General features: G+C 43.6%; 2 protein-coding genes across 2 annotated transcripts in view; both read left to right on the top strand.

The window, feature by feature from the left end:
• nhsl2 (NHS-like 2) overlaps positions 1-24,192 on the top strand; it is a 190,586-nt gene that overhangs the window by 101,370 nt on the left and 65,024 nt on the right. Inside the window, exon 2 of the mRNA XM_080792318.1 lies at positions 19,653-19,943. Within this exon, the coding sequence (XP_080648444.1) occupies positions 19,653-19,943 (291 nt within the window). The remainder of the gene's footprint in view (positions 1-19,652; positions 19,944-24,192) is intronic.
• The window catches only part of phka1a (phosphorylase kinase, alpha 1a (muscle)), a 292,774-nt gene that overhangs the window by 243,772 nt on the left and 24,810 nt on the right, over positions 1-24,192 (top strand). The gene's annotated exons all lie outside the window — the stretch shown is intronic.

Genomic DNA, 24,192 nt, shown 5'->3' with positions numbered 1-24,192 from the left:
TATATAAAGCATTTATTCCAAAATTCAAAACATGATTAATATGAGATTTGAATGGGAGTTCTGGGTCCATGCCATGCGCCGCGATATTTAATGTTGTCAGCTTTTTGCAAAGCAGTGCCATCATTACTGGTTATTATTGTAATGGAATCTGTTATGGATTTGAGTTTAAGGCTAGTACCAAAAATCATAATAAAAGTCCTTGACTTATTAAGCAGTAATTTATTATGTAAGAGACAATTTTGTAATATGTTATAGTCGTATTGAAGAGAAGTTTGGATTTGAGCTAAATCTGAGTCAGATGTGTAGATGTTTATCAACCAACGCACACACGCACGCACATATGCATGCACGCACACACACACACACACACACACACACACACACACACACACACACACAGGTCCCTGGTGAGCAGTGTCAGTGTTATTTAACTGGAATATATGCACATATTCATTATTTCACCCTCTTTATATCTCTCACTGTCCCCCTCTCTCTCTCTCTCTGTGTGTGTGTGTGTGTGTGTGTGTGTGTGTGTGTGTGTGTGTGTGTGTGTGTGTGTGTGTGTGTGTGTGTGTGTGTGTGTGTGTGTGTGTGTGTGTGCGTGCGTGCGTGCGTGTGTGTGTGTCTCTTTCTCTCTCTCTCTCTCTCTCTCTCAGGCACACACACACACACACGCACACACACACACACATGTCCCTGTTGTGCGGTGTCGTCGTGTCTGTTATTTAACTGGAATATAAAAGGTGAGTCAGCTGAGCAAAGGGCTCATTCTAACACTCGTAAAAAAGAAATCAAGTGAAAACACAACTTCCACACAGTCTGTGTGAGAAGTCTGTGTGGCTAAATCCAGAGTTCAGCACATCCAGTTTGTCGCTGTTGATGGACACAGAGTGACAGTTTATCCCATTAAGGCCCGAGGCCCGATTCTAAAAATGTCTTCTAAATCCTAACAAGTTTTCTGAACAGCTTATGTTGCTATATGTCAGTGGCTCTCAAACTGTCGAGGAGTAGGACCCCCCCCCCCCAAAATTCGGCCGCCGACCGCTATATGGTAGAAACGGGTCAACAATACAAATGATGCTAAATAGTTTTGTGGATTAATTTATTTTGCGTGGCCCCCCCTAGACACCCAACAAATGACCGGAACTACTAAAGGCCTATTCATAGTCCTTAAAGGCGTAGTCCGTGGTCATCATATGGGCATACCTAAACAATTGTCAAATTCTCATTTTTGTGTATTTTTATATCAAAAGTCAATAAAAATCGAATTTTTATTACTTCCTGAAAACGAAAATGTACTGCGCGATGACGTGTCGAGGCCCACATCGATAAAAGCCAATAAAAAAATGAATCTCACCCGTTTAATTCCCCATTATGTGTGCATCCGTCCAGCACAGCTGCTACTGATTACAGAAATCCTCCGTTTTTATTTCCCATTCAAGATAACATCCAGACAGTGTATTATTACTCGGTTTCAACTTAATCATCACGCTAAAAATATGTATCTGAAAACATTATAGGGTAGAAATAAGCCACATATCAGTAAACTGGTACAGGTGGCCGACCATCTGACTTGTAAACAAACACACTCCTTGCGTACTGCGTGTAGCATAGCTACCGTCCCTAGCTACCGTCCCATCGCCTGAAGGTATGCGACGCTCTGATTGGTTCAGAAACGAAAGCGCTGACCACCACGGCGTGATGCCACGTTGTAGTTTTCGGTGGTCACCTCTTCACCGAAAACTGGACTACGAATTGGCCTTTAAATATATTCACCAAAACCAGACGGGACTCGGGCGATCAATCAAAACCCTTTGCATTGCACCCTTTATATTAATTGTCTCCACCAGGCCGAAGAGTATTGTTATGCACTCCGTCTGTCTGTGTGTCCGTCCGTCCGTCCGTTACCAGCTAATCTCCGGCACCGTTGGCCCCGATCCATGCCAAACTGTGCGCACACACTCCCTGGATGCCAACGACGAACCTCTGCCCCAAATATTCCACAACGGCCTGTTATAGCGCCACCCTGAGGCTGATTTCGGCAAAGCACATTTCTGTACATTACTCGTACACATTTTGTCCATACCTCACGCAATTCGGTATACGCTATCTCCATAGTCGTGTGATCAACACGGATCTGCACCATTTCCCATATTACATTCTGATTGGCTAAGATTGGCTTCCAAAGCTCGCATGCTTAGTCCGTTTCGAACAAAATGCTGACAAATCACAAACGCTGTGTGCAATTTCCGTGAAACTATACACGCACGTTTCCACTAGGCCACGGGGGCACGGTGGCACTGTCGCCTCACAGCTAGGAGGTCATGGTCTGATTCCCGCTGGGGACGCTGTAGGCGCTGGGGGCGTGTTGATGAGATGAGATGAGATATACTTTATTGTCCCACGAGGGGAAATTTGTCTTGGGCAAAAGTGCATTAGTACATCAACGCTTTTTAAAACAGACAAGGCAATACGCAAAAGACAATACACAGTAGCAGCAAAGTACAAGTGACAAGAGTATCACAAGAGATAAGTGCAAATTGCAATAAGAGAAGGTATATAATATTAAAATAAAGTGCTAGTGTATTCACAGTTTATAATGTAGTATCACAGTAAAGTGCAATAAATAACTGATGAAGGTCAAGAAGTCCCTTCCCCACTAAGAACTATGAACTATATGTGGCGGTTGTTCAGTAGAACAATTGAAGTGGGAAGAAAATAAAGTTTGAAGCGGTTGCTCTTGCAACGACACGCTCTGTAGCGTCTACCAGAGGGTAACAGCTCATACTCTGAAGATAATATACTGTAACACTCTATTTGACAGACTGAGCACCGTTGTCTCAAAGATTGTCTGAAGAGATGGAGAATCTTTCGTTACCAATTACCTTTTTTCCTTTTTAGCTATTCTAGATTTGAGCTGGACAGAGAGTGTCCAAAAACCAAGCCGACATGCCATATCTAATAATAATGCTACCTATAGCACTGCATCATAGAAGGTTGACATGACTCCCTGGCTCACACCAAAGAGCCTGAGTGAGCCTGCGGAGAAAGTGCAAGCGTTGTGCCAATTTGGCACACAGATAGTCCACAATGGATGTTCCATTTGAGCTGGTTGTCCATTCGGATCCCCAGGTACTTGCCTGCCCCCTCATGACCACTGGGTCATGGATGTTGTGTACACCTTTTGGATCGAAGATCATCTCTGTTCTCTCCTCCGCGTCCTCGGTGCCCATATACCCGAGGCATGGGTTTGGCGGAAGGGCCCTTTCTGTGTGGAGTGTGCATGTTCTCCCCGTGTCCCCTATAGGGTAGATATACCCTCACAAAAAACATGCACTAATCCTGGTCTCTAAGCTACCTCCCCCTGGCCGGCGCTACGTCCGGCCGGGGGAAAAACTCCCCTGCCAGGTAAAAAGAAGCAGCTTGGACTCCTCATGCATAGAAGGAAGCATGAGGTCAGTACCCCTAGGTTGTCAGAGGAAGTGTAGTGCCTGCATGATTATAGATAATTGACACTGGGTGAAATAAAATGGGTTGCAAAATCGTGGGATAAAAATATATAGAAAAAAAAACATTTACACTAGGCCGAGGACGACATGTGACTTATTCCTTTCCAAATCAGCCTCACGGTGGCGCTATAACAGGCCAATTCCTGTTTTAATCTATAACTGCATCGATCTGTATACAACTTATGTATGCACACTCCCCAGAGGCCATGGCAAAACATTTCCCTGCATTTTCCACATCTCCCACTTATAGGCCGATTTCTGCAAAACACATTTGTTTATATTAGTCTTTTTGATTGATAGATTTTCATCCAAATCTCACACATGGTCTCTGTAGTAATGTGATCAAGACGAGTCCGATGGATTTCTCAGATTGTATACACTGATTGGCTATAAGATTGCCTTCCAAAGTTTGCAGGAGTGGCCCGTATTTTGAGATAGGGGGCCGTGGCCCAATAGAGATCATTTCATGTCAATTCCTTGACATGAAAAAGGTTGAGCACCACTGATGTCATAGAAATGTTTTTTTTTCAGAAAAATGTTAGGATTTCTTTATCGAACCTCAATCCAAAATGGGTTAAGTGGTAAATGGGTTAAGGTTTTTTTTTTTTTTACACTACACCACATCAAGCATGTTGTAGTAAATGCACCCTGGCTTTTATTATTGTAAATCTGCCCGGAGATACCCAGAGGCTCTCTCTGTCTCTCTCCCCCCCCCCCCCTCTCTCTCTCTCTCTCTCTCTCTCTCCGTCTCCCCTCTTTTCATGTCACCATGATTACATAATAGAGTGAGTGAAAGCGAGTGGCATCTTCAGTGAGGTGCGTGTGTGTGTGTGTGTGTGTGTGTGTGTGTGTGTGTGTGTGTGTGTGTTTGTGTGTGTGTGTGTGCGTTCGCGAATTGCTCAACATTTAATTAAGGCTTAACCACTTGAACATCAGCATCCATATTCTCGGGGGAATGTTGTCCAAAAATAGCCGATTTACACTTGCTTCACAGCGCTTTGCGACAAGACATGTCGTGATCTTTATTTGGCAATGAGTTTTGGTGTCGAGGGGGGGAAAAGGGTTCCCAAGTTCAGAGCCAACTGAGCTCCAATTCAGTGTAGAGTATGTTTTAGTTTCAAGTACCCCCAAATTGATTATTATATTTGACCACGGACCCCCTTCTGAAAAGGTTTTGTGCCCGGGATGTAAAGGACCATAATGGAAACATGCTTTGGGAATAAGGGGTTAACCCCATTAAAAAAACGGCAAGCGCTGGCTATTCAAAAATAGGAGATCTGCGATGTTTATGATTTTTTTTTAACACAAATATTCTCTTATGGGTGGTGCCCAGCACCATTTTTTTTGATGGGTGGTCTGTGGCCAAATACATAACATTTTGGATGGGTGGTCCGTGGCCAAATGCCTATCATTTTGGATGGGTGGCCCGTGGCCAAATGCATATCTGGGTGGTCCGTGGCCAAATACATAACATTTTGGATGGGTGGCCCGTGGCCAAATGCATATCTGGGTGGTCCGTGGCCAAATACATAACATTTTGGATGGGTGGCCCGTGGCCAAATGCATATCTGGGTGGTCCGTGGCCAAATACATAACATTTTGGATGGGTGGCCCGTGGCCAAATGCATATCTGGGTGGTCCGTGGCCAAATACATAACATTTTGGATGGGTGGCCCGTGGCCAAATGCATATCTGGGTGGTCCGTGGCCAAATACATAACATTTTGGATGGGTGGCCCGTGGCCAAATGCATATCTGGGTGGTCCGTGGCCAAATACATAACATTTTGGATGGGTGGCCCGTGGCCAAATGCATATCTGGGTGGTCCGTGGCCAAATACATAACATTTTGGATGGGTGGCCCGTGGCCAAATGCATATCTGGGTGGTCCGTGGCCAAATACATAACATTTTGGATGGGTGGCCCGTGGCCTAATGCATGGCCGTTCAATATATCTGGCAGTCCTTCATGGCACGAAAAAGTTTGGTAGTTTTATTTTCTGTTTAGGTCTAGAACTGGAGGTCTAGAACTTGGGGTCATGTGATCAGTGACATGAACAAAGATGTACTGTTTTTTTTAACAGCAAGAGGGTTTGTGTTTCTACTCCAGTGGCAGATAACTACTGGAATAGTAGAGGGACATGATGGGTAAACAATGCATTATATTGTTTAGTTACGCAGGCCGAAGTTGCATACTATAACTTCAAACTTTACATCCCCTGTTATTGTTCTTGTAGAGTTGCCTTGCTGTTGTCAGTGCCACTGCCTTGTGGACCTTGCCAGTTGCCACCAGCTGTTGGTCCTTGCTGGAGATTATAGTGTCAACCCTCTTGATTCTCTTATCACTGGAAGGTCTGGATGTTTCAGGGGTGCATTTCAGGAGTCGGAAGGCACATTTCACCCTTTTCTCAGAGATGCTCTGGACAATGAAACCGTCTCTTATATGGCCTTCTTTGCGTGTGTTTAGCGCTCGGCAAAGCTCCACAATCCTTTTGTGAATTTCGCCACTCCTGGTGAATGTCAAACGGGCTCCGTATTGTGCCTGTGTGGAGAGGTCTCAGAGAACGCCGAGGTTTTGGCGTTCTCAGACATTCTCTTTGTTGTATACGCTCGGACACGCTTTTTGGCCCCGTCGCGTAGCAACAGTTTGTGGAGCGGTTTGCATTTTGACCCGTTCAGAAGAGGTCCTGTACTGATATTATGGTCTGATATTATCCCGTGTGTCTGCACAACTGTGTCTGTATAGAAAAAAGCTAGTAAAACCTTGAGCTGTGTTTCAGTAGGACTGTGTTTTAGGCCTGGTTGTATAGCGATGTATACCGATGTTCCTGATATACCGATTTCCGTGTAATAAAACAAAAGGACACTCTCCGGTTCTCAAATTGGGGGTCCAGGGCCAGGCCACATGGACCCTCAGGGGTTCCTTCAGGGGTTCCAAATGGACCCTTACAGGTCTGTAACTCTTGAGGGTTAATGGGTGGCCCTTGAAAATGAAACTGTTTCTGAGAACCACTGATCTAGGAATAAATACAAATCCCACAGTAAGAGTATGAAAACATATCACGTGGTGAATTACGACGGCGTCCGTCCGGGATCAAGAGCCCCTGGTTGTCCCAGGTACGATTCCAGGCCAGGTTGTCTTTCGGTGACCAGATCCAAACTGCTCATTTGAGGGACGGAAGTATCGCTTGTGTGGGACAAGTGGGACGTCCCACTTGTCCCACACACAAGCACCGGGTTAGCAGCAACTTACTACATGAGTTGCTATTAATGCCTTGATGTCATATTCGACCATATATAGGCCTATCGGCTATCATTTATAAACTCCTCTGGTGTCTCGCATTTTGTTTTAAAAGCATGCTTTATTTTTACGCTATTTTAACAGGCTTAAAAAACACATCTTGCAGGCAGAGACACTGTGAGAGAGCTTTACAACAGAAGGCCAACTATTAGGGGACTAACTGTTGCGATTACCTGCCAGTCACAATGTGGTGGGTACAGGGTCTCAATTTGTTTGGGACGTCTGAAAAGTCTTGGAAATGAGGGACTGTCCCACGCAAAGACATCTGGTCACCCTATAGGTTGCCTTGGAATCGTATAACCTGATGATATACCCGTGACTGTTTGCACCTCCAAGACGGTGCAGGTGGACTGTCTGCAGCCATGGGCCTCAAACACCCACCTGTATGTTTACGTGTCTCAAAGCACTGTCTCTGGTTCCAACCTGTGTGCTGCTCATTTGTTTGTTTATTTTCACATACAAAAATATTTCGGAAATTATACACAAGGTCAATAAAAAAAATAATGTGAAGGAGACTAAAGCCTAAAAACCACTCCAGGGGGCTTGCAAGTGGCTTCTCCAGGCATGTTTATATATACATTCATAGTTGTTTTGTTTGTTTAAAGAAAAAAACAGTCATATTGAACATGCCAGATCTTAAACATTAGAATACAGATAAAATACAGGGAGACAGTGAAAGGACGGAAATGTAATCTCAAGCAGGGCTAGGCTAGCCGTTACTCTATACTGTACTTACGTTACTCTGCTGTGTCGACAGTATAACCGGGGGAGATATACTGTAGCTACTGTATATACCAGGTTCAGGTTCAGGTTCTTTTATTAGTTTGTCCCTGAGGGGGCGATTTGTTTTACAGCAAAGCATCATAACAGGCAGACAACATCAATCACATAAAATACAGTAAAGACACATGGTAGTACACATAAAACAATAAAACAGGAAGTCAGTTCAAGTTATCAGTGTGGTGTTGGAATTCATCATCACTTGCAAGAACAGTTGCATATTAAATAATACAAGAAGCGACAAAGTTATACCTCCTCATATCAGCATTTAAGGCCTGGATAGACACAGGCACAAAGGACAATTTATATCTGTTACTAGTGGCCCCTGGGACCTTTAGGTCGGTTACTAGTGGCCCCTGGGACCTTTAGGATAACTTATATCTGTTACTAGTGGCCCCTGGGACCTTTAGGATAACTTATATCTGTTACTAGTGGCCCCTGGGACCTTTAGGATAACTTATATCTGTTACTAGTGGCCCCTGGGACCTTTAGGATAACTTATATCTGTTACTAGTGGCCCCTGGGACCTTTAGGATAACTTATATCTGTTACTAGTGGCCCCTGGGACCTTTAGGATAACTTATATCTGTTACTAGTGGCCCCTGGGACCTTTAGGATAACTTATATCTGTTACTACTAGTGGCCCCTGGAGGGTGTGTAGAGCCCAGGATCACATTAGATGATTGACACAGGGGTGAAAAATGGGTTACAAAGTAAGTATGGTTATGGTTGTATAATAGCCATTACTATCCCCGGAGAACATTGCTATATGTGTTTTTTTCTGGTCTGCTTTGATGTGCCCAGTTGAGTATGGCAGATTTTTACGTCAGGGCTGCACCCATAATGTGAACAAAGAGGAGGTGTGTGTGTGTGTGGGGGGGGGGTCTTTAAAAGGGTCACATTTCCAACAAAGTAATCCCGTTACTATAATGTGTCCCTGTTCATTCTGTTGGCAAGATTTAAAAATAATAAAGCCCCGATCTGTCTGCGGAGTTTATTTCTCCTGCCTTCTGTCCTGTGTGATTTATCCTTCCAAGCCCACTATACCATGTACTATACCAGGTACCGCAGGATACTATACATCCTGCGTCTACTACATCCTGTAGTTCACTTAAGAAATAAAAGTATTGTTACAAGTAGCTTTTATTTTGAAGAGGAAGAGGAAGTTGTTTCGGTTGTAGCCAGTTACCACGACAGTTGTAGTGGTGCCGGGTGGTAGTGGAATAATAAAAACAACACGCTTTTAGCCAAAGTTCATAAAAACCGCATGCGTCTATGACTTAAACAATGTAGGCTAAACACTTTGGAATTACGTTAAACATGGTATATCCTCCGTGGCGGCGTCATTAGGTGAGTACTAGTACTATGAATTAAGTTTGTATCATTCATCATCAACAGGCTGTTGTTGATGATGCCCCCCAAAATGAACAGGTTACACAGCCTAGGATTCTCATTATGTTACTGTCACTGCCTGCAAGGATGGCCGCCGTGCCATTTCTTATAAACTATCTAATTCATAACGTGGGTCGTCGTGGGTCCACGTGGAGTTGTTATTGTTGTTCATGGGCCACGGTGCGCGGCGTGGAGAGGGCATCAGAGCGCAGCGCAACAGCCTAGTATGGTATTGTCTGTACTCTCTGCACTATAGCTCTTTCTGTCCAGTCCTACGTGTATAGGCTGGCGATTGTGGCGACTTATATTCGTTAATAAAGAGAGCTGTAAAGGGGATATTGTCTATGGTCAGTTCATGCATGTGTATCATTCTCGTTTTTAACCGGGCCGTGATAATGCGGCGCATTGACGGTAGGCAGTAGGGCCAATACAATGTAACCAACTTGCGCAAGCATAAAAAAAATGGGTTTTAATTGTCTGGTAACGGAAAATAACTCCCGAGTCATCCTGGTGGCGGTAGAGATGTTGAGGCCTTTTGCCAATTTTTCATCAAAGCCTGCCTCGTTATCTTGAATAAAATGGCTCACTTGCGGCGAGTCTCCCTCAGATTAAGTGCATACTAGCTCTCTGGGACTGCAGGCTTCTCTGTGAGCCTCCGTAACAAAGTGGGCCGTTTTCAAACACTGTAGTGAGGATACAAAAAAAAGAGTATAGCCTAACATAAAACTAAAATAAATTTAGAATCCCTCCCGCTGCGACTTGCCGAGCTCTCAGTACAGGCTGAGAGGTTTACAGGGGCTAAGTAGGGGCTAAAGGACATTTCTGATTTATTTTACAATGAGAGAGAGAGAGAGAGAGAGAGAGAGAGAGAGAGTATGCATGACATACAGGAGGTTATGAGCAGGAGTCTTTATCGTGCACTAGGTCATGAGCATGGATTCAAACTTTTTTCCTTTGTGACTACAGGTCACAGTATAGTCTGATACGCTTCTGACAGGACTCATTATTATCTTAATCCATTTTGGCCTGACCTCGAAATTAAAAAAGAAAAAATCTTCTAAAGCCTCCAGTTTTCAGAAATAAATATTTTCACGATTTTTCAAAAATAGCAGATCTACAAGCCCGTAGCGTGCCACCGAGTGGCGCGCTACGGGCTTGTAGATCTGCTATTTTTCAACAGCTAACGCATAACATAATGCTATAACACCAAAAGGGGGTCCCCGCCCAGAATGGGTTAAGTAGGCCTGAAGGGCCTCATTCATTCTCACCGTCTTTATTAAGATTATGTGAGCAGAGATTAATTTAGTGACTGCAAAGTAAGTTTAAAGCCGGGGCTCTCGGGTGCCACAGGGATGAAGGAGGGAAAAAAAGGGGAGAAAAGCCATTCAATAGCCTATTTTTGGACAGTCTATAGCACAGTGGTGTTCAACCCGGTTCATGTCAAGGCCCGATATTTATTCCGCATTTAAGCCACACGGACCACCATTTGATGAAATGTATCCTTCTCTTCCCGAAACTAAAGAATATTTTCTTTTGTGATCTATATAATGGTCCATTTGGTTATACCAACTCTCCACCATTTAGCTGGGGACCCCCTGGAACCCCCCCGAGGACCACTGGTGGTCCCCGGACCACTGGTTGAGAACTTCCGGTGGGGGCTCCTCACTGGCAGGTGAGCCAGTAGGTTACAACTAGCCTGGCTATTAACCCATTCTGACCTGAGATCAGATTCATACGAGGTTTCCACTGGACACACACTGGTCTGATTAACCCATTCTGACCTGAGATCAGATTCTAAAAATGTCAGTCATTCTTCGATTTTTCAAAAATAGCAGACCTACAAGCTCGTATGAGCTTGTAGATCTGCTATTTTTCAATAGCTAAAGCATAACATGATGCCAACACCAAAATGGATTCCCGTTCAGAATGGGTTAATAAGTCAGACTCAAATCCGCCGGCAGGCAATTTTTTTCTTTTGCCCAGCGGCTGATTCGGTCTGGCTTATATTATATTATATTATGCTAGCTGGGTACAACAGCAGTGGCAATGCACAGACATGTGTGAGGAGGAGGAACGAATTAGCATAACGACTACATTGGATACAAGAATCACAGTGATAAAAAATAATTGGCTACTCAAAAGAAATGTAAAAATAAAAAAGCTCAGCTTGGCTGGTTCACAGCTGAGCTGAGCTTTCGGCGGGAACCCCTTTTGGTGTTTCAACTAAGTATTATGTTATAATTTAGCTATTGAAAAATGGAAGACGCTATGAGCTGGCACAAATCTTTGAATATATACCGGTATTCTTTCAGAGCGAACGTCAGGACTAATGGGTTAAGACCATGAGACCCGGCAGCAATCTTTGTCTTTAGCGTTGCGTGTAGATGCTAAGTGAGTAAGTAGCATGTGTGTAAATGATACACGTTTACAAAGGCCTTTGATCTTTCCTATACTTCTATTTGCATGATTGCATCACTCCCACCCTCCCCTCTACAGTACTTCTCGCTCCTCCTCGTCCACTCCTTCATCTCTCCTTGCAACTCTTCCAGCGTGCTTCTGGCGTGTTTTGTATTTATTTATACAGCTTATTATTCAACCCATTTAACCAGGAAAGCATCTGTGTCATTTTCGCGTTATTTTATAAAAAAAAATATATATACAAAAAATAGCAGGTCTACAAGTTCATATAGCGCGCCACTTCATTTGTCTATTTTCTTATTTTTATTTTTTTCAAGACAGCATTTTAAGCTCAAATCTTTGCTTCTGGTGGGTCCCTGGAACAACTTATCTTGAGAATGGTGGTCGGTGGCCAAATTAATATAATGTTTGGGGTCCTTGACATGGAATAGCTTGACCACTGATATACCGTAGAAACATAGGTTTTTACAGAAAACTGATTTAGAAGACATTTGTAGAGTCTGCTTCAGGTTTGAATGGGTCAAGAACCATGATAATTAAGTCTTTTTGCAACAAAGCCCCATGTCCAAGAGAACAGCCAGCAGCGATTGCAACATGAAATGCAATATAATAACAAAGCAAAAATGCATGAAATACGTTAAAGTGTTCCAGGGGAACACTAAACACGTCTGATTTTCACCCGGACAAATTATATTTGTGTAATCTTCATAATGTTGCTGATGTCTGAGGTGGGTGGGTATACCTTGATGATGCTCAGTGACATCATAGTTAGGTAGGTTTGTTTCCCTGCCCATATCTCTGTTTTTTTGTTCGGGTGAATTCTGTTTTTCACTGGACCATTCTCACATGTCCCAGGAATGGGTGGACCCCCCCACACCTCAAGTTGTATTGCTGTACTTCAATATTTTGATGAGAAATATTTTCTATGGAATATATTACATTGGGTAAAATATACCCGAGTTTGGTGATGGGTTTTGACAAAAGTTAATTTTTCTAGGGTTAATATAATACAAACTCAAGTAAAGCAGCTCCAGTTTAATGTCCATCTGGAGCTGATTCAAAGACCATATGGTGGCGTAAACATTAAAATGCGGTCTCCCAAAATTCATCTGGATGATGGGACGGTTAAAAACAAAAGTGCCGGTGTTCAGGGAACGAATCAGTCTTCAGGCATTTCAAATGATCCCCGGCGTTCAAAAAGCTATAATTGTAAAGCTATGATTGCAAGTTGCAAGTATACCGTCCCGTTATTCTCCTGGAATAGAGATGATTCTGTTCCGACGTCAAATTCAGCACATCTTCAACGTTTTTTTCTTAGCTGAGAGAGAGAGAGATGAAACAGGGACCCCAACGACATAATGGTGTATAAAATTGTGTTGCAGATTAAACTTTTTCAAGATAGCTTCATTTAAGACGACACTATCTCTCTCGTGTGACTGAACTTCTCACCCTATACTGTATCTCCAAGGGAGATGCCAGCCACTCATTTCGGCTGCTTATTTTAAATATCCGCAACCTTATTCTTTCGGTCTTGACCCACACTTCATGACCATAGGTGAGAGTATAGGAACGAAGATTGCTCGGTAGACAGTGAGCTTTGCCTTCTGCACTATCATCAGTGTTGTGTAAATTGAACGTTAGTTTGTTTGTTTCTACGTACATTGTCTTTTCTATTTATATGTTGGATTATTTTCTTGGGTCTGTAGATGGTCCGGTTTGCTCTGCACACCAAACATCTAAAGTTCAAGACGTTATCCACCGTCCACTTGTAGCTTCTTACATTGTCGTATGTTTTACTTTTGAGTGGACTTCATCCATCCATCACATCACATCACATCACAAGTAAAATAATATCCAGTTAATTTCATTCAGACACTCTATAGCATTCCGGCCTGAACGATGGTCTGCCTTTCAGTTGATGATTCTTGTAGTACTCAAAGCAAAACGGGAACAAAATATATCTTTCAATCATTATGGACAATTTCACCGTGCCCGTCTGCCTCCTGTACTCCTCACCAAAGGCTATTTCTTATTTTCTCAATGTTCAAAAATCAATAATGCCCGTGCAATATAAAGGAGCGGCACAGCATTTGTCAAACATCAAAGTGCATAAATGCAGTGCTATAATAAGTCACAGATAATGGACAAAATAATTGTCTATTGTTGTAACTTGTCCGTGGACAGCAGGCGACCTGTCTGGATGTGTCGAGTTTACAATCCAATATCACGAAGATGAGAATATATTTGAGTCACGATGTGTCTTAAGGGTAATGTTTAATTTAGCGTAGCAAAAGTATTATTGCCTTATTTCCTTGAGACTGTCGGAGTGTGGTCAGGTGGTCTTCCAGTTTCCTCATTGGTCATTAGTCCTGCCGTCCTCCGTGGGGAACGACAACTCAGTGGTCATTCTTCTTCAGGACTCATTATCTGTGTTCCATTGTTGCACGGCCATTAGTAACAGGCTGCATCGTTTGTTCTATACTGGTCTGGAAACCTTTTATGTTCTCTCTCTCTCTCTCTCTCTCTCTCTCTCTCTCTCTCTCTGACTCTCTCTCCATGTCTGTCTGCTCTGTCTGTCTTTCTCCCTCTCTTTCTCTCTCTCTCTCTCTGTCTCTATCTTTCAATTCAATTCAATTCAACAGGCTTTATTGGCATGACGTTTTACAAGTGTTGCCAAAGCACAATCACAGATATGACAAACAACAACATAACAACATAATGTCAATGACATGAAAAAATAATATAAAATAAAGCAGATGGTGCAGAAAATAAAACATGGCATACTGTACGTGTGTCCTACTCATGGTTGTCCCTTTTCTTATGACAGGAATTGACATATATTTGCAGCCAAAACTGCACATTCTTTCTGTTCCCCTAGAAGGACTGGTAATCTTTCCTTTTCTGTCATACTTCGGAATTCTGGGAAATTTGATTCAAATCTCTATTGCCAGACTATATGATCACTCAGTCTGTATACATTGTCAAAGTCTTCCTCAGGTTTTTTTATCGGTTACTGTGGTTAGGTAGTCTGCCACAGTATACTGTCTGTTTAGAGCCAAATATCTATCTCTCTCTCATCTCAGAGCCCATCTTCTCAGCTGTCATGCAGGTGTTTTCATTTGTTATTTCATCACTCGTTCTTTTTCTCCCATATGTCCTTGTCCTCCGTCCTCTATAACTTTGGCTCTCTTCTTCGCCTCTCCTTCTCTCGTCCTCCGGTCCGATGCTCCTGTTGTCTATCCCATTCTGACCTGAGATCAGATTCTAAAAATGTCTTCTATACATCCTGACAGTTTTCATTCTGACCTGAGATCAGATTCTAATTCTATGTCAGTCGCTCTTCGATTTTTCAAAAATAGCAGACCTACAAGCTCATAGCGCGCCACTCGGTGGCGCGCTATGAGCTTGTAGATCTGATATTTTTCAATAGCTAAAGCACGACATGATGCCAACGCCAAAATGCGTTCACGCCCAAAATGGGCTATATAAAACGTGGATCTGGTTGTGACCTGGCGCTTTGGTATAACGAATATCAATATTGTTCTGCTGCACGTTTTTTTCACTAGTCCACGCATTACAGAAACAAACTTTTCAGTATTTACCCGTATTGCTTCCAAGATCATCAGACTTCCCACACCCACACGTTCTGATGTTATGAACAATAACAGCCACACCACATGCTCTAGCTCTCGCATAGCCAGCCTTCGTCTGCCTTTGCAGTGCATATATTGCTCCAGGCAGATTAAGTCTGGCCCCTCTCAATTGTGTAATAATAATAATAATATATACATACTTTATTTGTATCCTTTCATGACATGAAATGCTGCTCAAAGTGCTTTACAGAGCAATGGAGAAAAAAAAAGAAAAGCAAGGCATAAACATTAAAAAAACAAGAGCAGTAATGCAATACATGAATAACAAAAAAATATAATATCATTTAAAGGGAGTCTTCACGGCCAAAGTGGTGACGAGCCAACCAGATTCAGTACAGTTACAGTACAAGTATACGCTGTACTGTACTTTTATTTACACCTGACATTTAATCTCATCTCACATTCGTCTGGAACCTGCAGGCTATAACCAATCAGGGCCCCAGTATGCAAATATGGGGCAGGAGGACATTGCAGGAAAAAAATCTAATACTGAGAGGGACGAGACTGTTAGGATCTGTCCCTCCACAGACCATGTCAGCCCTGGCCACTCCCATTTTTCCCTTCCACTCACTCAGTCCCTGCACTCACCTGTCTCCAACTCCCTCGTCAGCCCACCTGTGAACACTTGGACAATTTACCTGCTCACTACATAACTGGACTCATTGCAAAACACTGTTGTCAGTTCATAGTCTGATGTTGTCGATGTCCCCTGTGTGTTCCTGGTTCCGTGTGCTCCTCTGAGGTTTGAGTTTTGGACTTTGTATTTTGCGCTTTGCATTTGTGTGTGTAAAGTAATTTTCAGTTTGGCATTTTCGGGTTTTCCTGAGCTTGAAGCTAGTCTTTGTTGTCAGCTGCCTCATTTGCTTTAATAAATACCTTTATATTTGAACATTCTGTCGTGACTCTGCATTTTGGGTTCAGTCATCCTGATATCACAACAGAGGGATATTAATATCGCTATACAAGCTTAGCACTTGCAATAACAAAATGGCACACTGTATCGCTTACTTTGAACCTCATGCCATTTGGGGCGAAGATATACAGAACCTTGAAGTGGACAAAGTTTTGTCCCAGCAGGATAGTTTTGTCCCCTCAGCCATTGCGTCATTAATAAACAAACCGTCCCATAGGATGGTGTCCTCTGGGTGCAGTGAGCGATGACCTCGTGTGTTGCCTCGGTGTTGTGTCGTGTGATGTTGTTTTTGTCACATTCTCTCTCCCCCTCAGTCTGTGACTCCACCATGGCCACTCCCACATTCATTTCCACCACACTGCAGTCCCATTTACACACCTGTCTTCAACTCCCTCGTCAGCCCACCTGTGAACACTTTGCCAATCAACCTTCTCCTATAAAACTGGACTCTTCACAAACACTCATTGTCAGTTCATAGTTTGTTGTCATGGTTGCTTGTCTGTGGATTCCTGTTTTGACTGCATTGTCATTCTGCAATTGCCTGATTCCTGTCTACTACTTCAGTGTAAGATCTGCCTTATTCTTTATTAAATACTTTATTATCTACTTATCTACTACTTGTTTGTTGTTACTCTGCACTTGGGTTCGACTCTGTCTACATCCTTGACAGTTTTGTGCTACAATGGTTACAGTATGTGTTGGTTTTTGTTGTTGTTTCTTTGGTTAGGACAATGAAGAGTATTATTATTATATTATTATTATTATTATTATTATTAAGCTATTGTTAGGGACCGAGCCCGAAGAGACAAAGGCCCCTATTGTTTTTCTGCAGTCTTTTCTTCTTCTTCCACCACTTTTTGCAGTTCTGGCAGTTCTTTCCGCACGGAATTGGCCAATAATGGTAGAGTTTCATGGGAAACGGCCAATTCGCCGTCATTCGTCAAAGGACCTTTAGATCTCCCCTATTCAGCCTAATACTAGGACAGCTTTATTTTTATTGGATGGCTTGATGATGATTCTGATTGGATGGTCTTCTTATAACGATGAGCCTAATTGTACAGCTTTGTGTAAGAAGCAATTGTGATTGACGGCCAAGTAACAAGGCTTTTGATGGATGGATGGATGGACCTGATTGGAGCATTTAGAGATGATTAGGCGTTAATGACAGGGCGTCCTATTGGCTTTGTTATGGCAGTCGTATAATAACTGAGATATGAGATGAGATGAGATATACTTTATTAATCCACCGAGGGGAAATTGAAGACTGGGACAGCTTTATATAAAAGACACAGATTTTTGTGACTGGAGCGCTTTTGTAATGACTATTCCCATTTGGACTTATTCTCATTGTACTTAACCCTTAGTTTAAAACCTGAGGCCGATTATAGAAACTGTAGAGCGGTGGGCACTGGCCTACTTGGAACGATGCAAGTTGGAGATGCCATGCCCCTTATTATGTCTGTCTCTCTTCATGGAGTTCTTTGTCAGGCGTGCCCACATTATGAAGTCTATGCAGATATGGAAAAATGGGCACTGAACCAGCTCTCAAAATACTAAAAAACCTTTGCAGAGTCCACATGAGCAAACCGAACATATACAGTATGTGTATAGGTAGAGTATTTACGGCCAAGGTGGCTCTTTCAAGGTCTGCCCTGCTCCCTACAATCCTATACGTTGATTGCTGGGCAGGTGCTCCTCATAAAGGCTATAGGCCCCTCCCATTTAGACCAATTAACCAACCCCGGATTGATTCACACAATCGAACCAGTATACCGCATCAATGTCACAGAGACGTCGCAAATCATTCATTAAGCATAACACACGTTTTTTTTAACCCATTTTGGGGGCGGGAACCCCTTTTGGTGTTTTAAACAGTATGTTATAATTTAGCTATTGGAAAAATTGCAGATCTACAAGCTCATAGCTTGTAGGTCGAAGAACGACTGACAAAGAAACATAGCTTTTTTTCAGAAAACTGTCAGGACGTAGAAGACATTTTTTTAGAATCTGATCTCAGCGTCAGAATGGGTTAAAGTATCACATATACTACTACTCTATATAAATGATCCACCATAATATTAATCAAAGCCTTGGCTTTGATTAATATTAATATTAATAATAATATTAATAGTTCTCTGACCGGGCTGAGTATCCGACAGGACTCGACACCGGGCTCTGCACTCCCTGTGGGGGTGTAGAGCGAGCGTGTGTCGACTTTGAAGTCGGTTGCGGGCGAACGGATCTCGAGTTACGCGGATTACAGCCGTATGTATTGTGTACACACACATATACTGTACATACGCACAGAGACTTGGTGCATTTATAGATAGATAGTCTGTCATCTAAATCCAGTTTTCTGAAAAATAATTGTTATGATGTATAGTGCTCAAACATTTTTCTAAAATGATATGTATTTGTCCCCGTCTCAAAAATACTTCGTTCCAGGGACCACCAGAAGCAGAGATTTGAGTTAAAAGACAATCGCACTTCATGTGTGAAGTGAACAGCGATCTTATTATCTCATCTATACATAGTCAAACGTCACATTCTGTGCTCACATATTACAGACACATCAAGCTGTGCATAGGAGCGGCAAGTGCCACTCAAAGAGTATATACATTCAAAGAAAGAATAATAACAGAACCGGTTTGGACATGAAAGGTTTCTCCCCGACAACGATATGAGAGAGATATCTCTCTCTCTCTCTCTCTCTCTCTCTCTCTCTCTCTCTCTCTCTCTCTCTGTATATTCTTATAATTGATTGATTGATTGATTGACAACTCAATACAAAGACTGTTACCGTGGACGTCACACTGATAAAGCATTACACCTGTTTACAACGGGGTCCACCATTTTCAATTCATCAGAACATTTAGAGACGTACAAATATATCACTTCTATATAATAAAAAACAAACAGGGAATGTGAACCGTGAACTATCATACCTATACTATACCATATATATTTCATTGTCGCTGATGTTATTGCTCATACAGCGTCGAGGATCGTTTTTACCCTGTCGCACTCCTGTATGATGTAACAATGACAACCTCCCTCTCTCTCTCTCTCTCTCTCTCTCTCTCTCTCTCTCTCTCTGCATCTCATTTAAATCCTGATAAGATTTATCGTAGTGTCGAAGCCAAAGCCACGTTCCAGAAATATTACATAGCATTATATTATTACATATTCCCTCGCTCTCTCTCTTTCTCTCTCGCTCTCTCCTTCGCAAAGCGCTGTTCTTCCTGGCAACAGGATGAGTTATGTAATCTCTGGTGTCTGTGCGGGCATTAGTTATGCAAATTTCATACATGTTATTTACATGCACTCTCTCTCTCTCTCTCCTCTCCTCTCCTCTCCTCTCCTCTCCTCTCCTCTCCTCTCCTCTCCTCTCCTCTCCTCTCCTCTCCTCTGACTCTTCCTCCTTTTCTCTCTCTCTCTCTCTCTCTCTCTCTCTCTCTCTCTCTCTCACCTCTCCCCTCTGTGTGCAACCTCACTCACTCTTTCTCTCCCCGTCTCTCCCTATATCTCTCTCATTCGCACACTCTATCTTGCCTCTCCCTCTCTCTCCATCTCCCTCTCTCCACCTCTCTCTCCCTCTCTCTCCATCTCCCTCTCTCCATCTATCTCTCCCTCTCTCTCTCCCTCTCTCTCTCTCTCTCTCCCTCTCTCTCTCCCTCTCCCTCCCATAGCGGCCAGTGGTTTGGAGGCAGAGAGCAGCAAGAGAGGCGGTACCACCACCACCACCAGCGGCAGCAGCATCGTTGGCCATAACAACCACCGCGGCCACCACGGCAACAGCGGCGGCAGCAGCATCAGCACCACCGCCGCCACCACCGGAGGAGGAGGAGGAGGAGGCGGCGCGGCCCACTTCAGGTCGCCATGGCAACAGAGCGTGAATGTGTTTGGCTCGTGGAGCAGGCCCGAGTGCGTGGAGGAGCTGCACGCGCAGGCACAGCTCAACCTGCAGAGCCTGCTGCAAGGTAAGGCATTATATAGGTATAGCTTGTAGATCTGCTATTTTTCAATATGCTAAGGCATGGAGAGGGGTGGTGGTGGTGGTGGAGGAGGTGTGGACGGGTGTGGATGGATGGAGGGCATGGATGGAGGCATGGGTGGAGGCATGGGTGGATGAATGGATGGATGGAGAAATGTGTGGAGAGTGGTTAAAAACCACTTCAGCCCGATGTTATATACGGTTGAGCCTCGAGTCCTCGAGACTATGGTGTCTTTTCGGTTTTCAGTTATGGTGTGTGTGTGTGTGTGTGTGTGTGTGTGTGTTGGAGGGGGGGGGGGGCTTTTGCCGAAAACATGTGGATCGACAAGCTCACAGCGCGTCGTGCCGTGACGCGTTGTGAGCTTGTAGATCTGCTGTTTTTATACGGAGACGGAGACGGAGAGAGAGACATACATAGGGAGGGAGAGAGTTTATTTTTGTTGATGTGGAAGGGATGAGTGGATACATGACGAGAAAGAGAGAGAGAGAGAGAGAGAGATAATTGGAGGGAGGATGAAAGTACTGATAAGTGAATGGAGATGGGGAGAGAGAGAGAGAGAGAGAGACACACAGAGAGAGAGAGTTTATGTGTTGTTGATGGATACACAGGAGGACTGATGAATGACTGGAGATGGAAAGAGAGAGAGTGAGGAATGGTTCAATGGATGAGCAGAGAGAGAGAGAGAGAGAGAGAGAGAGAGAGAGAGAGAGAGAGAGAGAGAGAGAGAGAGGGATGGAGCATGCAGTCGGAGAGCATGGGAAACAGATGGAGCGAGAGAGGTTGGAGGTAGATACATGAATCACGAGAGAGAGAGAGAGAGAGAGAGAGAGAGAAATGGGTGGATAAATGAATGAAGAGACAAGCGGAGGAAACAAACAGATGAATGGATGCAACTATAGGGAGAGATGGACGGAGGTTTGTGTTGCCTGTGTGTGTGTGTGTGTGTGCGTGTGTGTGTGTGTGTGTGTGTGTGTGTGTGTGTGTGTGTGTGTGTGTGTGTGTGTGTGCGTGTGTGTGTGTGTGTGTGTGTGTGTGTGTGTGTGTGTGTGTGTGTGTGTGTGTGTGTGTGTGTGTGTGTGTGTGTGTGTGTGTGTGTGCGTGCGCGACGCGTGCGTGCATGGGTGTGATGTTTTACAGTGGGTGGACAGCAAGTGTTTGTTTCTATGTGTATGTGCGTATTGTGTGTTATTATGACAGTTGCATGTAGTATAGACAGTAAGCTTCACCTTGCTAGTGGTTTAATATGCTGTGCGTGTGTGTGTGTGTTGGTGCGTGAGTGTGTGTGTGTGTGTGTGGGCATATAGGGCGTGTGCTCACATTGCCACAGTGTGTGTGTGTGTGTGTGTGTGCGACGTGCGTACGTGTGTGTAACATTGCACGTTGACATGCGTGCATCCATGTTTTATTGTACACTGCATACTGTGGTTGTTATTGTAGCTGTCGTTTCACGTTTTTTTGTGTGAGTGCGTGCGTGTGTGCGTGCGTGCGTGCGTGCGTGTGTGCGTGCGTGTGTGCGTGCGTGCGTGATGGCAACAGCTCCACTTCATTCATATTGTGTTCTGTTTTCATGTCATCGCTGTCAGCTGGATGCCTTGCATCTCATATTTCAACTTTTCCCTTTTTTTTTGCGGGGGCAGATTAATGAATGCCCTATACTGTACTTACCTATACTATCAATCACACAAGAGCGTCACAAACAGCCCAACAACTACAAGTTTGCGACGCGCCGCGTCGTGATGTGAACTTGTAGATCGGCAATTTTCACCATTTAATTTTTTTTTCCACAAATTATATTGAAATGGGAACGGCTATGGACATACATGGTTTCTATACCCGACAGTGACACTGGTCTCTCTGTCTGTCTGTCTGTCTGTCTGTCTGTCTGTCTGTCTGTCTGTCTGCCTGTCTGTCTGTCTGTGTTAGCATTATGTTATGCTTTAGCTATGAAAAATAGCAGATCTACTGCTTGTAGATCTGCTATTTTTGAAAAAACGAAGAACGACCGACACAGAAAGATAGCTTTTTTCAGAAAACTGTCAGGATGTGTAGAAGAACATTTTTAGAATCTGATCTCAGGTCAGAATGGGTTAAGTATATCCACCATTCGCTGAGAACTCGGTATATACACACGCCAGCTGATCTATAGAAGACAACATTTCCCATGCAGGGATATACAGTATAATATGATATAAAACGAGCCGCTATAGACGGTATAATGGTGGCAAATGGTCTGCAGCATTTCTGTATGGCGTCCTTGCACTATACAACAGTCTACACTACAGTGCACTATCCAGACTGGAGCGCTTCTTTATCCCATTCTGACCTGAGATCAGATTCTAAACATGTTCTTCTATACATCCTGACAGTATTCTGAAAAAGCTTATGTTTCTATGTCAGTCGTTCTTCGATTTTTCAAAAAATAGCAGACCTACAAGCTCGTAAGCACGCCACTCGGTGGCGCGCTACGAGCTTGTAGATCTGCTAATTCTTCAATGGCTAAAGCATAGCATGATGCTATAACACCGAAAGGGGCTCCCGCGCTCAAAATGGGTTATTGCCGTGTGTGTGCGTCGCTCGCACACTCAGTCACACAACTCAGCACACAGATGGCGGAGGGCAGCCATGCGCGGCCGCAAAAACCTGCTCGTCGGGTGGAGCGGTTCTGAGGGGGTTCTGGCCCGGCAATGTCTTGATCAAGGACGGTGCGGTGCGGTGCGGTGGGGAAAAAAGCACATTTACTTAACCCGATTTAGACCTGGGAACGATTCTGCGAAATGTTCTTCCTAAATTCCTGACTGTTTTCGTGCAGAAAAAGCGATGTTTTTTTTTCTGTGTCGGTCGTTCTCAAACACTTTCATGTCACTTTTGTCACGATTCTTAAAAAAAATAGCAGACCTACAAGCTCGTAGTGCGCCCACTCGGTGGCGCGCTACGAGCTTGTAGATCTGCTATTTTTCAATAGCTAAAGCATAACATAATGCTATAACACCAAAAGGGGTTCCCGCCCAGAATGGGTTAAGTACTGTATACCGATTCCAAATAATATTGTACGTTTACTCCAACTACATTTAGGTGAAAACTTTAGTTACTTTTTGGTTATTATTACAAAACATAAACTTCAGCCCTATATATATATACAGTTTCGGGCCATTTGAGCTCACATTGTGAGCTTGTGTGGATCGGCTATTTTCAAAAGAGAGGTTCATAGTACCTACTTGGAACGATGCAAGTTGTAGATGCATGCCCTGACCCAGTTATTATGTCTTGTGCCCCTTTTTTATGCCCACATATGGAGTTCTTTGTCATGAGGCATGCCCAAATATGGAGTCTCTATGAAGATAGTCATAACGTCATTGTGATGTCGGAACAGGCCAGCTCCATAATATGGAGATCTATAGGGGTGAGCAGGTGTGACCAATTATTGGCTAATTTGTGCTGGTCCTGACTCAAGGCCGGGGCACTGCACACACATACGGAGACATGGTGCATTTATAGATAGACGTTGAAGGCAATACTTTTGTCCTTTGTTCTCAAGTATATACATACACATTTTGAATTCCAGACTTTGTTGGCTCGCTATATCATCGCTGCCAGTGTACAGTGTACAGTGTACAGTGTATACAGTGTAATGAGTGTAGATGAGGTGTTCCTTGTAACAGAGTGTCTCTACATTGCAGTATTGATACTTTTACTTATAGACCCGAGGATGGTTCTAAAATAAAATGGCTTCTAAATCCTATACAGTTTCCTGAAAAACCTGTGTTTCTATGTCAGTGCATGGTGCTCAACCTTTTTCACGTCAAGGACCCCCAGAATTATCTGTATTTGGCCGCGGACCCCCGTATGTGTAGTTCCAGGGACACTACATATCTTTGAAATCTTTGAATATATATATTCAAATATTTGCACCACATTTTCACGTTTTTTTCCCCCAAAAATGGCAGATCTTACAAGCTTAGGTCTACAAGCTCGTAGCTTGTAGATCTGCTATAGCTATAGCTAAAGTATGACAAAAGTCCTTAAAACACCAAAAGGGGTTCCCGACTTCCCGTCCTGAATATGTTAAGTATAAGACATTTGAGTATACTTTCCCTCGCCACTGCTCAAGGGACACTCAGTTCTCGACACGCCGCCCGCGGGAGGACGAGGACAAGGAGGAGGAGGAGGAGGAGGAGCCGGGCGGGGAATCAAACCCACCCATGGGGGAACTTTCAGCTCCTCCCAGCAGATGGCT

Source organism: Protomyctophum bolini (assembly GCF_963924005.1).
Source record: "Protomyctophum bolini genome assembly, chromosome: 20".
Classification (NCBI taxonomy): Eukaryota; Metazoa; Chordata; class Actinopteri; order Myctophiformes; family Myctophidae; genus Protomyctophum; species Protomyctophum bolini.
The sequence above is the reverse complement of the archived record's forward strand: the minus strand, read 5'-3'. Positions and strand labels throughout refer to the sequence as shown.